The sequence below is a fragment of the Cebidichthys violaceus genome, unplaced genomic scaffold, assembly GCF_023349555.1.
Source record: "Cebidichthys violaceus isolate CVI_PGR_0920_01 unplaced genomic scaffold, fCebVio1.0.p SCAF_2, whole genome shotgun sequence".
Lineage (NCBI taxonomy): Eukaryota > Metazoa > Chordata > Actinopteri > Perciformes > Stichaeidae > Cebidichthys > Cebidichthys violaceus.
In genome coordinates, this window is record NW_027176372.1 from 10,854,425 (window position 1) to 10,872,491 (window position 18,067).

An 18,067-nucleotide genomic window follows, 5' to 3' on the forward strand; every position below is an offset into this window, starting at 1 on the left:
GTTTTCCAAGACACACCTCAACGTCAACAGTCCAGGTCAAGGTACTTTCTCAGGTTAAAAATAAAATAAAATAAAAAAGCGGACAAAATGAACGCGATGGATGACATGGGTGGTGAGAAGAACATGGAGTAATAATGATGATCTATTCAACTCTATACATTGTGCACTTGTAGGAAAAGTCTAACAAAATACAACTGCTTTGTGAACTGAATCAGGGTTTGAGGAAATCCTCCATCAAAAATAGTAAGTAAGGCAAACATCAGAGGTGCGAAAGGGAGAGGAACACGTTATTTTTCACACGCTGTGTCTGATACCTGAGCTACCTGGAGAGTTTCTTGGCTCAGCGCGGAGCCCTGACTAACACACACGTGCACAGACACACACGCACACACACACACACACACACATCCACACGTGTAATGCTTGCACACAAACTGCAGGCTGAGTGGCGTCCGGGGCCTGTGTCTGCCTGTTCCTGGCTTGTGTGCTGGGATGGTGTGTTTAATTGGGTGTAGCACAGACCGTACTTCAGGGAACTGAGATAAGTTATATCCTGCCTGTTAAAGGGGACAGCAAAACCAGGAAGCTGGAGTTCCATCTGTTGGTTCGCTTCCCCCCCCCCCCCCCCCCCCTTCGGAGCACAGTGGGGAGATGTAGCAGGTGTGGAGGTGGGGGGGGGGGGGGGGGGGGGGGGGGATTGTCAGACAACCCAAACAAACAGAATAAACCTCTCCCATCAGTCAGCTCACAAACCCCCGCTGGTTACTGGTCAGTGCTTGTCTCTCCAGATTTGTGCAGCAGGTGGTAGAAATAATACTGGGCTTGAAGACACATCAAGTCCCCTAAAATGCAAAGGAAAGTGTTCTTCCCAAGGACATAAATCAAGCGCTCCTCTCTTTCTCCCTCCCGACCGTGTCGCTGGCTGTGCGTGGCCGAGCGCCTCAGACTTTGTAGTAGATGTTGGCGGGGCTCTGCGGGGGCATCTCCTGGACAATGTAGACGGGGTGGCCATAGTCGCCGCTCACCTTCTCATAGTGAGGGCAGTAGTTGTTCTCTGTCCGCAGCGGAATGATGATGTCACTGGGCTCCGTGCCAGCCGTGCCCCCGGGCAGCTTGGGATTGGACAGCGTGCTGAGAGACAGCGCCGAGGGGCGGGGCTGCGAGTGGGCGTTTTTCCTGGAGCGCTTGCGCATCTTGATGAGCAGGATGATGAGGAGGAGGATGAGCACGAGGAAGATGATGCAGCCGGCCCCGATGGCGGAGAACACGGCCACCTTGGAGCCGAGGATACCGTCCGAGTTTCCAGAGTTTCCAGACTGGTCCTGATTCATGTGGTCTACAGAGAGAAATACAAAAGAGAGGGCTAAGGGACTGTGCATAAATCATTCAAAGATGGCTTTCATGTGAGCCATAAAGGTCCGTTTTGCCATATGCAGAGGATACGGGGTGGGGTGAAAATATTGCAGTGCACAAGCCCTTCGGCACAGAGCTGTTGCCTGTTCCTGGTTCACACATTTGGTGGCTAGGATAACAGTTTATTTAGCAGCTCTTTATTCCAAAAGAGAGAGTGGCTGTGTTTCCACTATTTTGTTAAGTTGGCAATAAACGTGTGCAGTGCCTGTTTAAAACAAACCGAACGAGCTGAACACTTGGTCGGCAACTTGAGCCTGGGGCCCCAAATTAAAAGGGCCCTAAACAGCTGTGGATATATTATGATGTTTAGGTATGAAAAATAGTGAATTGTGTTATTCAAACTCATTGTACCCAGAAATAACTTACAAAAGGGACCCAAAGCACTTACAAATATGCAACTCAACTGACTACAATAAATGTTGCTGATTACGTTGCAGATTCAGATTTGGCTCACAAAATATAACAACTCAAATGTGTGTACTGTTCATTAAACTATCCGGCATCACGTTCAAATTAGAAGCTCCACCTTGAACATATGTCACATGTAAGCACATTGTCCTGATAGAGAGCTGAAGAGAACATGTGAAAGCAGGACTTTGACTGTGCAGTATTCATAGTTTTTTTAACAATTAATAGTTAATAGTTTTACTTTGCTCTCTTCTACTACCATTGCCGATACCAACATCCCCAGTTAGAGAAAGGCTGAGAAGTAAAACAAGACCGCATTTGCCGAGGTGCCCAAATCCCTAAATCCGCCTCTGAGAAAAAACACAGCTGGGTCGCGAAACACCGGTGAAATACACTCTGCTTCGATTCTACTTCCTGTTTGCTATCTGCTCATGTTGACTCCAGGGAGATGAAGAAGATTCTGGTTGTAACATTTTATCCAGCGGCCATGTGACATTAGCAGGCTTTGTCCAGCATCCAGCAGCAAAAGAAAGAGCAGTGAATTTAAGTCAGGCCCGCTGCGGACGAAAGAGCCCTTAATCTCTGCCCCCGCTGCTACACAGAGGGCCGTGTGCTTGTTTTTTTTTAAATAATGAACGTGTCGCGTGTCCAAGTTGCACCAAATTCGACACTGCGCTCCCTTAGGTCCCCAGCAATACGCCTGTCAAGTGTGCGACAGATCGGTTGAACGGTTGTCCAGAAATGCAAAGAACACACAGACAGACAGAGATCCCTTGCTTTATAGTTGGATACATTATTTAGAGATTTCTTTCATTCTAACAGAAGAGGTTAAGAGTCAGCGCCCCTCCCCAACCAAATCATTTTCATACAGTCCCTCAGAGGCCACGGAACAATCCGAGGATCATATCATTTACAGGAAGCCGCCCCCGTCACATGCAGATCCTACTGCTCGGTGCCTAAATCAACGGTGATCCCATCCCTGTTTGTTGTTCGCTCTACATGACTAACGGCCCCACTGATGTGATTTAATTGAATTAGCTCATTCAAAATAGACTCCTAATGAAATCTGCAGACATCACTCCACATAACAGAGATTCCCGCTCTGATAAGGCTGAGCCCTGGTAACTCGTGCGACATGTCGGGGCCACGTTTGTATGGCAAAGGCCAAGCGAGATGTGGAAAAAATAAAAAATAGAAAATCGACAAGGGCATATCTGAACATCTGACTTTATTTTGTCCTTTTGTCTCTGGGGTTCTCGGGAGGGGGGGGGGGCTGTGACTGGCTCCTCTGGTGACTGAAATCTGAGAAGACCCAAATCTGTTTTCCATGTATGCATGCAGCTGCTACCAAAGAGCAGCACTCACCTCCTCCCACCACCACCACCACCTCTTTACTGTCCATGACCCCCCCACCCCCTCCCCTCCCCTCCCCTCCATCCACACAAAAGCCTTGTACCTCTGGAGACTGCCATCCCCAGCTAATGACTGTGTCTCCGCACTCGACTGACCACTCCTCACTTAACCATTTACCGAGGGGAGGGGATAACTGCGCCTTATCACGGCTAAATGACATCACTGAAAGCTACCGATTCCCGGACTTATCGGTGAAATCAGAGGCGCAAGGAATTTTTCGTACATTCTGGGCGCTGGAAGGGGAGCCCGGAGAGGGGCTGTCAGGCATTTCATTCCTGGGATATCAGCCCCTCTCAAACCGCGGCGACACGTCCTTCAATCCGCCCTCCACTTCCTTCCTTGACATAATCACTGATCTAACAATGGTAGACAGGTAAAAGCCCCGGTATAGGGAAAAGTGACTTCAGGAAATCTTTTTATAGAGCAACTAATGTCAAATAAGCAATTATTACATGAGGGCAGCTTATCGCGTTGGGACAGGCAGAACGGTCTGTACTTGGGGGAAGTTTGTGGAGTACAAAGTTGTGGAGTAAGTCAAAAAAGTTGAGAAGTGGTCCCTTCTGTGGGAAGGAAGTTACGAAAGGTGCTGGTGAAAACAGAAAAGGAGGAGGGGCCCGGAGCCTCCGCGGACGGCTCGAGTGACTCCTTCAATTATCTCTGCTTTTAATCTTCATTCATCTGCAATTCAAATGAGGTTTACAAAGAAATATTATAAAGAGGAATGTCTTTGAGTCTCCTTGGGTGCAGTGCACACTTTGTGTACAGTATGAATAAGAAAGTGACTCAGGGTGAGCCATGTTTGTTTTGGGCGTGGTTTCTTATTGTTTTCTTGCCAGCTGCATTTTGGCGAGTGCTATCCTACTCTGTATAACATTTGGTTTTACAACTTTTTTTGCCTGTTGACCCCCCAGATATCAAAGGAATGCCTGCAGCATGAAAAAGCCATATGAGAGAATACTTACTTTGGGAGACTCAACTATGATTTTTATTTTCTCTTTTCAGGCTAAATGTGATTAATTATTAGAGGAAGCCTTAAGGCTGTGAATATTCCCTTTTTACACTTCAAAAACCTTTATTTTACTAAAATATTTGCACTCTAAATAACTAGAAAGCGTTCTGTAAAGAGTCTGAAGCTGCAGTTTTCTGGGGAGAGTGTTGGTCTGTCAATCTGCTCACCAGGGTTTCTTGGCATCTCGGGCCCGATCCGACCCGGGTCAGGCGGACTGGGACTGGACTCCGGTATGGCGTTGTTCTCGGTAGCGTCCGGCGCCACGGGGTTCGCTGCGTTTGGGACTGTGGGAAAACACAAAACACACAGAAACTCAGCCTTGGCAAGCTGCATGCTTTGAATTACAATGACTCGTTCCCCCTGCGTCGGCAAGGATTATTTATTATTATCTTCTGATATATCTTTTATACACAGAGAAGGTTATCTTTGCATGTGTTGAAAGCGTCTAAGAAGTGAAGATGAAAGCAGAAAAAAAAGGAGGAAGGACAAGTTAGCGAACGTCTGCGAAACACGCCAGTATCCCTGTCCTGTCGTAAAAAATGAGCTCACATCTACATCAGCAGCTCCTTCAGCAAACACTCAGACAGGCATTCCCAACACTGACACATTCATGAGAGGGACGGGCACACACACACACACACACACACGCACACACACCTAGAATATACTTACAATACACTTAGGCATGGCAGAATGAGGGTAAAGTAGTTATATATTAACTTTTTATTGTTGTACATTATTCATCACGTTAAAAGGCCATAATATGTCTTATTTATTGCTCTGGATTTAACGCCTGAAAGAGGCACACTTCTGAAGAGAAGAGAATGGGAGGACGGGAAGAGAAGGGTGGGTGTTGTATAAGCTCTGAGGGGAACGCAAAGGAAACAGACGGTTTATCTGTCCGTCTGTTGTGATTTTCAGAGCACGCACTTTGAAGTCTTTGCGCGGTAAACACCGGTGCGCACGCGGCGCAGCTTTAATGAGGGCAGAGCCGGCAGACAGAGGACAGCTATAAACTATTACTGAAGCCGGCCTGATGGATTCCACAGAACACTATCAGATGCACTATCTGCAACTGCCCCCAAGGCCTGCCCAAAGGGGTGGGTGTGAGAAACTGAGAGGAGGGCGTACGGGGAGGCAATTTACATTTAAAAGTCCCTCGTGGCAAGTTTGCGTGGCATGTGTGTGGCCATGTGTGTGTGTGTGTGTGTGTGTGTGTGTGTGTGTGTGTGTGTGTGTGTGTGTGTGTGTGTGTGTGTGTGTGTGAAAATAGGGCCTGACAGTCTAGCAGTCTATTTTCTATTTCCACCTCAGTTTGGCCGAGACTCGAGAGGGGAAATGATTCGGGTGTGGGATGTCTGGAAGATATAAACGAGAGAAAAGAGAGGGAGAAAAATAAAGAGGGAGAACATTTGGAAAGAGGAAAGACAAAGATAAAATCATGGGCAATCATGTTTTTTGTTGTTTTTTTGGCAAACATAACATAACTATGAACAAATTGATCTCCTCTTTTATCTTGTCCGTGTCCAGACCACCGCATTGCTCCGCACCAACTGCAGCAGTGGTGAACCCAGCCGTGAGCTGTTGTGCTCCGTCAATAATTGATGAGAAAAGACAGGAGTGAGAAGTGGGGAACATTGGCGTACGGCAGGCGATACGAGAGGACACGGTGATCTGATTCACTCACATAGCCCCGACACCGAGCGTCTACCACTGAGCATGTGCGGGGAGCGTTCTAATGTTCTGACCCATTTTTCTGTGTGTGTGTGTACTGCTGACATTTCCCTTAGCTATGCAGACAGCAACTACCTCAGAACTGCCAAAACCCGCCAGAAGGAGGGAGAAGGCGGTGAGGAGAGGAGGAGGAGTGAGAGTGAGGGAGACAATGATTGAGAGACGAAGGAGAGAGAGAGAGAGAGAGAGAGAGAGAGAGAGAGAGAGAGAGAGAGAGAGAGAGAGAGAGAGAGAGGAGAGATAGAGATAGAGGGGGGAGAGGTGCGTGCGAGGCGGTGAGTCAACATATTTTCTAATGAGCACGATGACATGATGTGGTGGAGGAGAAAGAGAGCGCTGAACAGCGATGAATGTATAAAATATGGGCCGCCTGTATTTCTCCTGCAATCAGCTGCGCTTCCTCTTCAGGTCACATTTTATATAGAGACAAAAGGCGGAACACGAGGCGTTTAAAGCACAATTAGGTATTGACGTGTTCGGGCGCATATTTTCCCATAAAGCGATGATTCAACGTGATTAGGCACGGGAGTGTCTTCACAGGAAAATACACTACGGAGCAATGTGCGCACTGGCGTGAGTCACCGGGATGTAATCCATAGAGCAAAGTGCGATGGGGGCGCGGAGTGGACATATGGGAAGATCTCGGGGATTTGGCTGCAGGAAGCGTTGGCATTCGGCTGCAGAGGTGAAGGAAACGTAACTTTAACACAATAGCGTGTGGGGTCAGAGCCAAGCTGAGCCCGGGATTGTTTCGTGTTAATTGAAACAACATCCAGCGTGGCTGCAGAGGGTTAGAGTCGCTGCAAAATAACGATTGGTTCTTTATCTTCAAAAGACTTTGGTTCGTCTGACCGACAGGTCACGAGACAAATATATTCAATTTGTTGTTTCAATGGAACAGAGAAAAAGCAGCACATTTTCTGCTACAACCAGCGAGTGTTTGAAGTTTGTTGCTTCGATGAATTCCTAAAACGCATCATTGGTAATAAAAAAAAAAAATGTTCAACGAACTTTCAGTCAACCCTTTTGGCAACTAATCAACGTTTACTTTCAGCACCAATAGAGTCAGTCAAAAGTATCACTTTTCAGTTCTATTGCTTTTTTATGGTAACAAAAGCTGGAATAATGAGGAACTGATGCTTTTCTTTGACATGTATGATGGTCAACACAATATCCAACGGTCGAATAACAGTAGTGGAGGAAGTATTCAGATCCTTTACATAAGCAAAAGTACTAATACCATACAGCAAAAATACTTCATTAGAAGTAAAAGTCCTGCATTAACAACACCGCATGGGTAAAACTATGCAAGTATTATCAGTAAAATATATCAAGAGTAAACCTCCTCTAAGTATTATTGTACAGTATATTTGTATTATTATGATTGATGCATGAATGTATTGACCTCAGTAGCATTTTATCTTTGTAGCTGCTCAAGTTTGAACTAATTTGAACTATTTTACATAATGTTGAGTTATCTTATCTATAACAATGCATCAGAATTCATAAGAGCATCATGTTTTTATGGGTTATGGTAAGTACATTAGAATTATAGCCTAGTCTAATTACGTGTGTAAGGACTTCCGAATTGTACTGAATCTTGTCTTATATTGGTTTAATAAGTAACATTTCAGTGCGATACAGCGTCTTGTTTTTTGCAATGCATTATGACGCACAACGCTTCCTAATACTAGTGAAATATAGCTACAAAATAGATCATTATTTTTAACCACCTAAATATTACATCTTATTTCAATAAATCGTTAATACCTCTTTATCACAAGCAAAAACAGCTTGTATTCATTATTTCTTTTACATATTTTTGAAGAGGACATTTTTTTTACAGTGTAACAGTGACTTCCTTAGAAGTTGTAAACAGCAGCTAAATCAAAGTTTCAGTTGACGCTCTAATCTCTCACGGCCTTTCCTCTGATAGCTACTGGGTTGGATGGGCACATTGTGAATCAAATATTCTGCTCACAGAAATAGATTTAAAAGTAGTTTTTCAAACAAGGTTTTTAGGGCACATGGATTGTTGATTGACAGCTCGCTTCGGACCGTTTTGGGAAATGTGCGCATGGCCCTGGCGAAGTTGAGGAACAGCCGGCAGCCACAGAAACAGACTTGAGCCGAGGGGGGGTGGGGGCTTTCCTGGACGTTTCCTCGAATAACACATTTTCCTTTTCAACTTCCATTAACGTGAGCTCAGGGATTTGTTTCTTCTCCGGTTAATAGTTTAGTGTAAAAGCTCGTGCTGCCATGCATTCATGCAGCCATGTTGTCACTTGGCAATGGCGTTGCAATCCCCGGCCTGTCGGATGCTCAGATCGACCTACATGGAAAAGATAATGCGACGCCTGTCCGTTCCGCGAGACTGTTGCGGGTATTTTTCACTGTTTCTGATGAATTTGTTTCCGACGCGGACCTTGCTAGCATCAGCAGATTGTTAGCTTGTATTCTCCCACAGACTGCCAGGATACGCTGCTGTCATCCCACTGGCCAACATTCAAATATCTGCACACAAATTTGCAGAGAGACAGACAGACAGACACACACACACACACACACACACACACACACACACACAGCAGATTTCTCAGCAAGTCTCAGTTTATTCCTGACATGTTGAAAACGAGCTCTTAAGCCCCAATCAGTTCATCGTGGCGGGCAGATGTTCCCCTCATATGGCGGTTAGTGTCTGTTTGGGTCAAAACAACCTCGCTGAGGAGGGGGGGTGGGGTGTGTGTGTGTGTGGGGGGGGGTGTTTAGAGAGTAACACATCTGTGTACTGTGCGCTGTCACATTCAGGATATAGACATCCACATATTGAGTAAAACTGCGTCTAAAAGTGAAAAGTATGATGCGAACCAAATGTTGTGTCCAAGGATATCTAAACAAAGCCGGCTTGTTTACCCTCAGCAATTCTGAGATGACTTACCCCGACCGTGCACTTACATATGACTTTCAAACACATTTTCATTCTGTGATTACTTTAGAAGATTCTTGAATCACAGCTGAGGGATATCAGAGGCCTTTTTACATTCCCTTTCTTCTCAGTCGTTAATTATTTCGTTGTTCTTTTCTTGGGGATCTCACCATTTGAACAAACTAATTATGTGTATAAAAAGTAATTGTTCAAAAACTTGCATGTATCATCATTATTACTACATATTGAACTGAGACCCAGCTTGTAGACAAAGTAACCAGGTGGCAGACGTATACCTAATCTAATCAGTGCACTTCATCACACTGAAGGGAAAATCCTGTAAATCCAATACTGCAGTCTATAAAGCAGTCCTGCTTATTGATTTGCAACATTGCCTTTAATGGCTTAATACAAGCAGAGGTATCAAAGCATTGCTTACCTCAGTGTGATACAGTGTATGGCGTTGTCTTATGGTAAATATAACCATATAGTAATTACTTAGTAATAATTAATTTTATCCTCCTTTTTAGCATCAGTAAACTGTGTAAAATCAATATTTAATGATTTATATAACAAACTATAAAACACAATGTATTTGTACACGTATAATATAATAGTAATGTATTTTTGAACAACTTAACTCCTGGTGATTAGGCAGATAATATCACTAACAATATAATCATTTAAAAATATGTCCCCCTATTTTATATGAATTATATTCATTAGTTCTAAACTGAGGCAATATCACATACATTTCTTTGAATGAAGTCCTTAATAAATACGACATATTTATGGTATTCATTATATTCAACAACTTCAAACAAACTCCATCCATGACGGCCACGAGATGTAGGGATGTGTTTGTGTGTTTAATCATATATTATTAAATACGATTGTTCTGTGTTATCAATCATTCATTAACTATTCATAAACCAGTTATGGATGGTTTGTAGGGGAGATTATAACTGTTTAAAAATACATACATTCAGACAAAGCAGCAAAGAGGACACTACTAATTTCTGAATGTATCCATATTGTGTTATGATCTGTTTTGCATGTGTTAATATTTAAACTACTTTTTGATCTTATAATGGTTGTTAATGACAGAGCTGGGTAATATGACTGGAATGTTTATCAACAAGAATATTTATCTATTTCAATATATCAAATGCAAAAGCTTGCAAAATCACATATCATCTTTATAAAACCGTTAAATATGAATAAATCATATTTAATAATACAAACTGCATGCCATTGTTATGCATTTACATCTCAAAAGCAGCAAACCAAATCTTATATTTTGCTTGGAATCATTAATTTGGACACTAGAATTTTATAAAATGATTGCGCGATATGATCATATCACCCAGATGTGACACCACCAGTCAATAAATGGTTATATTGAATAGTAACCAAAACCCAAGTAATGCCTTTAAAGACGGCATATAAACAATATTTATAAAACCTCTACAGTTCTTCAGAGCAGGTCCTGTCGGAGGCCGGCAGCAGACGAAGTCACGCTAGGCACACATGGCGACAAATGTAAAATGTCACACCAGAAGTGAAACACGGCTTAGAGGCGGCAGCGCTGTGTTGTGTTTCTACATGTGAGGTGAGCGCACGTTTACCTTGCCCGACTTTCATGATGACTTTCATGGCTCGGCTCTTGCACACGCCTCCCTCCCGGTTCTCCAGGCCCTCGACGGTACCGTTGGAGGTTGCTGGAGAGGGGAGAGAAGGAGATGAGGTGTGAGGAGAAAGGTGAGGAAGGGGGGAAGGACAAGGAGAGGTGGGGGGGAGAAGCAGGAGGAGAGAAGAGAAGATGACACACTGGTTAATGAGCACGTCCACAACGCACAGAACCAATCAATATTTACGACAAGCACTGATTAGCTGTTCCAGTGATTAGCCGTTCTCACCCTCAATCAACCGCCAGCTCCTCTCAACGATATCTCTCATTAACGCAATAAAGTGAAGTCAAATGAATGGAACAACATTAGAGCCTACTGAGGGGAGGAGCATGGTCAGACCTGTGTGTGTGTGTGTGTGTGTGTGTGTGTGTGTGTGTGTGTGTGTGTGTGTGTGTGTGTGTGTTTTTTCTGTCTGTGCATACTTGAACAGTGAGACATGCCAGCCAGAGTTCCAGCTGCTTGCCAAGTCCTCGAGCTGCTTACTCCCTCTGAGCCACATGTGTCATTACTTGCTGGTAGCACTGAGAGCTAAATGCCTCCCTTAATGTTTCTGTGTGTGTGTGTGTGTGTGTGTGTGTGTATGTCCATTTCTATATTAGTGTGTCTGTGTCTGTGTGTGTGTGTGTGTGTGTGTGTGTGTGTGTGTGTCGGCCTCCCTCCATTTGTTTTAAAGTGCGCGTTCTGCTCGGACTTGAGCGAGGCTGTTTATTCAATGTCACATTCACTTCAGACACCGTGACACAATTGGCTGTCTATTTCAGGGCCCATGATAATGACCTAGGGAGACAGAGTGTGACTCTGACCTTAACACTGAGTGGCCAGGGCAAGGCGGTTGTGTGTGTGTTTGCGCGCGCGTCTGTGTGTGTGTGTGTGTGTGTGTGTGTGTGGCCGTGCGCCTGTGTGGGCGCATGCGATGGCAGCTCTAATTTTGGAATTCCCCGAACGATCTCCATCTCCGCTTAGTCTGCTGTTTTAACTTACTCCCTTCCTCTGAAATGCTTTTGTTTCTCTTCCTTGCATTATCCGCCTTGGTCTCTCTCTCTCTCTCTCTCTCTCTCTCTGCTTTTTCACTCACTTCATTTCGTTTTTTTTATCTGCACTATCTGACTCTACCCCTCCCCTTCCCTCCCTCTTAACTCAATGACCATCTCCCTGGGTGATTGCTTCAGATGGCACCCTCATTATGATGAGATAGTCTCGGAGAGGGTGCTTATCTAATGATGACACAAAGAGAGGCAGACTCAGATGTGACGGGGGGGGGGGGCATGGAGGGTAAATACTTACCCTCCATGGTGTGGTGTGTCAATGCTTCTGCATGCATTTCCCTGCCATAAACTGAAGTTGCATCCAGCGGTGCTGCAATCCGGCTCTGTAGCTACGGAAAAAGGTCGTCTGGTTGATTCATGCCTTGTCATTCCTAAGTATTATTAACGTTGACATTTTCTTGCCCTCTGGGAGTTCAGCTTTGTGCTCCAGCGAAATTGAAGAAAACTAAATAATGAATTGCGCTAATATTATGTTACATTATCAGATCACACTCTCTAGATTATGAGGGGGAACCACAACATTTTGTTAGCCTGGCCGCGAGTGCGTGATAATTTGCGAGGAATGATTGCGATAACATTGTGACAGCACAGCTCTCTTCGGGCAAATTCCCCCGGCTGTAGACTCAACACGGCTCGAGTGAGCCGGACACTGAAATATATACGAGGGGTTCCTGCGGCAGGAACAGAAAGATTTTTGAGAAATTTACGTGGGACATTAATGTGAATGAACACTCAAGGCTAAGTGAGTCTTATGATTTATGTAAAGCCTACGCAGGGAGCATGTCTCTTTGTAAAGGGAACATTCAAAGACAGTGAAGTGAGGTGAACAGGCGCACCGCCCCCCCCCCCCCCCCAATGGCCCAGACGCTGCCGCAATTGCTGACCTCATCCTACCATTTTCCACCCAATTTCTCCCCTTCTTTCAATTTTTTAAATGTCCAGGGCAAGGTTATGCGAGAAAAAAAATAAAATATTGAGCTCTTTGAAGATCGAGCTCAAAAGGCGCTCGAATAATCTAAAAGAGTGAGCGTCATGCTATGAATTTTATATCCACTCAGGGGGAGCAAATCTTCTCAGCGTTAACTTACTTCTGTCATCTAAATAAGCTATTCCTTCAGGCTGGCTGAACAGGCTCCGCAGCTGATGTGGCATAATGATAAGTTGGCCCTTCGAGGGTTCCGTTTGGGCAAGCGACTGAAAGAGAGCCGTTTTTATGAAGGGATGATCACTTTATACGTTGTTTGTGCTCAGGCCGTTTAAAACGTCAAATAATTCAAGGCTTTTACTGTACCGATGGAAAGTCATAATCCGATTAACCGTGACCAATTCCAACCACATTTCTTTATGTCCTTACATCCTTTAAGCGCTATTCAAGATGGAAATTGACTCCAGAAACAACTGTTGAGTCCATTAACAAATGTGCGGTGAAAAAAAGAAAGAAAACTTGCAGCACATACTCCTGTGTTTGTCATTTCATCCCGTGTGTGATATCGCCGTAGTTACATTTATCATGTCGGTGTTCACTCGAAAACAGATAACTGCCAGACACGTTAGTCAAACTCCCTAACCGCCGTCCACAACAAGGACACACTGCCGGCTCTGTTTTAATCTGAAAGCTGCTCTCTCTCCTCTACTGACGTTAATCCAAATCTGGATTTCCAGATATTAAAAGGCCGACGGTCATGTCGTGTTTTGGAAAGAGGAAACTGGGGAATTGGGTCTTCCTGTGTGTCTCTGCGGAGATAAAAACACAAGGGGATAAAGCGAACCGTAGGACGAAGAACAAAGAAACTCCCTCTCTGCTGCTAATGATTTAGTGGAACAAACTGGTTTCGGCGCGAGGAGTCCAGAATACCGAAAGAGCTGGTCATTGTATAAAGGAATGTTGCTTTTTTTTTTTTTAATAAAGCGGTCAGGCTCCAAAGCTGTTTTTTTTTTTTGGTACGATTTAAGGCCCTCTTTGTGGGTGTGGATCACTGGCCGCAGAGTGGCTAGTGGGAGAACAAAAGATCTACAGCTGCTGAAGTCATAAGAGAAACCAGGTGCCAAATGTTGATGTTGGGAAATATCTACAGCACCAAATGTGTCAGCCAAGAGAAAGCCTTGCTGGGGAAAAATAAAAAGGAGCTGGCCCGCAACAAACGCTCCCGTTCCAATAGTACACATACATACCGCTGCCACAAGCGCATTATATGTGAATTGCGTGTGCACGAAATGCACACAGGTTTCACAAGGACATTCGGGATGGAGCGGAAGGACTGCTCCTAAAAGGGGCTGGAGACGTGCGAGAGATGCGGCGCTGACTGGCCGAGACGACACACGCTAAAGGCTAAAGTGTGACGCGGCGGTCTATATTTATTCTCAGGTCTGCTAAATGAGGTCACTCAGGTGGTCCTGCTGAATACATCCCCCCCCTCCATCTCCATCATGATCCTGCTTATTATTCCTGTCCAGCCCAGGAGGGGCTGGTGGCTTTCATACAGTGTGTCTGTGTGTGTTTGTGTGCGCGTGCATGCTCTCGTGCGCAACATCTACCCCAAAGCACCAAACGATGGGGAAAAGATAGATACAGCCAATGTGACAGACACAGAGCAGGTTGTTTAATGAGAAAGTGGATGAGAGGTGACATTCATTGGCTACCTTTCACACACACCGCCCGCATATCTCCCCCCCCCCCCCCCCCCCCCCATTCTCCACAGCATTCAGACTTCCACTTAGACGAGCCGAGCCTAGCTGGGGCCGGGTAGTCACAGTAACCACCGGCAGTAATAATGCCTACATTTTCAGAAAAAAATAAAGAAAACATAGGCAGACACAACCACGATCCGATCACTCACACTTAGCATCAAGAAGAAGAAGAAAAGAAAGAAAAAAAACACCCACAAACAGAGCCGGTTTCCTTCCATTCCAGGCAAAGCAAGGGAGCTAGACATGAGGTGTGCGAGTCTGTATCAAACAACAGTGTCACAACAGAGCCGGTGCCATTTCTCATACCTGCCTCATTCCTATCTCAGCTTTTGTTTACATTAGCGCACCGGAGTCGAAGTGGGGGAGAAGGAGCCTATTTGAACAAAATATTTCACTCCTGAACGAGCGCGGAGAGGGTTAGATTAGGTTTATGGGCCTGATTCCAGAGATAACCCTCCACGGCAGATCTGGCACACATGCGAGCTCGCACGTGCACACACACAAACACAAACAGAGTGAGAGGTTGGCAGACTGGAATAATACTGGGGGATCTAGATGTTTGCACTTTGAACCATTTTCTAATCCCAAGTATTAGGCCATGGCTAAAGCCTGATTATGGCAGAATGAAATGGATCTAAATAGATGTCCTCGCCCATCAGCCCTCCGTTTCTTTGTCCCAGGAATAGAAAAGGAAATCAGTAATCAACCTCCAACCCCTCGCTCACCGCCTCTCTCATAGCCTCCTGTGTGAGTTTGGCCCCGACAAAGAACACTCTTTTTTCATATCATCTCGGATGAACCGGGCGTGTTCAGCTCGGCCAGCGGTTTCTTTTCGTCACCTGTTCAATAGTAAAACCTGGCAGACAACATAAAATAGTCATATCTTTGACTTCAGTGCTGCACATTTTTCTGGCTATTTTTTATTTATTTTTTGCAAATCCAATATTGAATTTGGGTCAGAATAAATCTACGTGTTCGACAGTGCTGACTTTTTTTTTTTTTGTTCACCGCTATTTCAGGTTTTGCCAAGCATCGGCATGTAGCAGCTCTGAGATGAGCGCGTGCCGCCTGTTCCCGGGAGCCGCTTCGCTGCGCGTACGGTAAGCAGGTAGCAGCATTAGTGTCAAGGTTTGAGGTGGTTAGCGGCCCAGTGCACACAACTGTTGCTCAGCTTACTGCTTCGGTATACAGCCAGAGGGGGAGCTCCTCTCTTGCGTCCTGATTAGACTGCTCTCTTGCTCTCTCTCACTCACACTCACACACACTCTCACACACACACACACACACACACACACACATACACACACACACATACACACACGCGCGCTAGCAAAAATCAAATACACGCACGGCTGCACAAACACAAATACAACCCCAGTTGAAAACCGTTGCGAAAAAAATATACAGACATGTAAGCACTTGGCCCCACGAAAGCGAACACACACTGAAGCACACACTGACATGTGCACACACACACACACACACACAAATACATATTCACACTCGCACACACACACACACACACACACACACACACACACACACACACATTGACTGCCTGTGTAGCCAGAAGATCAGGCAGGACTTAAGAGTTCCTCCAGCACCAAAATTACAGGGTACCTCTAAATCCTTCCAGCAGAGAGCACTATGGGATAGTGCGGGGGGGGGGGGGGTGTAGAGAGAGGTGTGGGTGTGGGTGTGTGTGTGGGTGGGGGGGGGGGGATGTTTAGAGAGGGGATGGAAAGGGGACTGCGGGGTGAGGAGGGGCAGGAGAGGAAGCAGGAGATTCCTTTTTTTGAAGACGAGGGAGCGTACGAGCCGGGGGGAGGTGAGACTTGATCTGCCTGAAGTGTGCTTGCGTGCGAGTGTGTGTGTGTGTGTGTGTGTGTGACCGTCAGTGCGTGCATATGTCGGTGAGGGAATATGGAAGGAGGTGATGAAGTGAGGAGTTGAGAGGAGGAGGAGAGCTCAGTTTGGAAAGAAGAAGAAGTGGGAGGTGATCTCTCTCTGTGAAGCGGAGGAAGCATATGCGAGTGTTGGATTGTGTGCATGTGTCTGTCTGTGTGTGTGTGTGTGTGTGTGTGTGTGTGTGTGTGTGTGTGTGTCTGCCAGCCTGCATCTCTCTTACTCACACTCACCATTACTTACACACTCCCCTGACTCTCTTGTTGTATGTGTTTTGGCCTCGGTGCAACTGTGTGCATTAGAGTATGTATGTGTGTGTGTCTACATTTATGTGTATTATAGTGTGCGCACATGATTGCACGGATATGTGCACAAGTGTGATTTTGTATTCCAGCCTGTATATTTACAAATTGTTGGGAACGTGTGAATTTTCCTTGGTGATTTTTTTTCATTGTGTGTGCGTGTGTGTGTGTGTGTGTGGTCCCTGTACATCAGTCAGTTCCATATTACCAAGCCAAAGGTTGGGCATTATGGACTTCCATGGTCGGCACCACTGGGCTTGTGCTTCAAGACTACTTATGACAGCTTTTAACCTCTGCAGAGGACCTGTCAGCAGCTCCCAAAGTGTCTGTGCGTGTGTGTGTGTGTGTGTGTGTGTGTGTGTATCTGCGAGTGTGCGTGTCTCTACAAGACTCACAGCCTGCAGACACAGAGAGCCTCTGCAACATTTAGCTGAGGGTGTCTGTGTGTCCCCTCTCCGGTGAATCCGGCGAAGAACAGAGCTATTACACTTTTTTTCTCCATTTCCCAACTCGGCAAACCCAGAGCACCCACACGCGACATAAAAACTTTCCCCCCGCATATCCACGCACGCAAAAGACGGAGCACGACACTGTCCCGTGTGCACGCAAGGAAGCAAATAAGACGGGGGCGTGCACATGCAGAATTGTCACACACACACCCACACAGAAACAAACAAAGGTGCACACACGGTGCAGGCCGTCTGTCGGATCAGTAGGAGATAAAGGACACAGAATAACAGGAGGACCTCTGGGAGCGGAGCAAGTCATCTGTCTCAAACACGAACAGACTGAGCACACTCCAACATGACAGATGCAGACAGACTCATCTTAGAGTACATCGCATCGTGAACCTCTCTCCTGCACTCCTGCCCCCCCCCCCCCCCCCCCCACACACACACACACACACACACACACACTTGCCTCTTCCCTCAACAAACACACACACATACACAAAATAAAGACCCGCTCACAATGTGCACACACGCTTCTAAGCCAAACCCCACTTAATCTGACAGGTGTGCACCGTGGGGATTTCAGATCATACAATTTTTGAATGCAGTCGATTGGCACAATAAAACAGTGTGACCTGAGGGATGGGGACTTTAATGCTATATGCAGCAGCATATAGCATTAAAGTTATGAGAAGACAGCAGCCGTGGAGTCCAATATTAATTTCATATGCACGTTGACTGCAAAAAGCCCGCCCACCGCGACTCTGTTGTTGCTAATGTGGAACATTTTTAGATATTAGCCATTCCAACTTTAGCAGCTATTCCAGCTATAATGTATTCGGTTGTGTGCAGAAGTTGCCAGTAGCCCACACAACCCTCCCTAATGACAGAGTAGCTAATTGGCTGTAATGGCTCTTTTCACCGATATCATCGAGCTGCAGCCGCAGAAAACCTCAGCAGTTTTAAACAAATCATGTGCAGGGGGAAAAACAGGCGGGGAAACAGCCTGAAGAAGCGGCCCGCAGCAGCTCGTTTTGCTTCATGTGACGGGCAGTCGTGTTCATGTAAAAGCACGGACTC

The 18,067-nt window shown here is 45.7% G+C and overlaps 1 protein-coding gene across 1 annotated transcript in view; it reads right to left on the reverse strand.

Moving 5' to 3' along the window:
* Nucleotides 1-678: 678 nt before the first annotated feature.
* Nucleotides 679-18,067, reverse strand: part of efnb1 (ephrin-B1) — a 56,299-nt gene continuing 38,910 nt past the window's right edge. The window contains exons 3-5 of the mRNA XM_068714377.1: nt 10,532-10,624; nt 4,411-4,527; nt 679-1,336 (exon numbers count right to left, since the gene is read on the reverse strand). Of these exons, the coding sequence (XP_068570478.1) occupies nt 942-1,336; nt 4,411-4,527; nt 10,532-10,624 (605 nt within the window). The 3' untranslated portion in view covers nt 679-941. The remainder of the gene's footprint in view (nt 1,337-4,410; nt 4,528-10,531; nt 10,625-18,067) is intronic.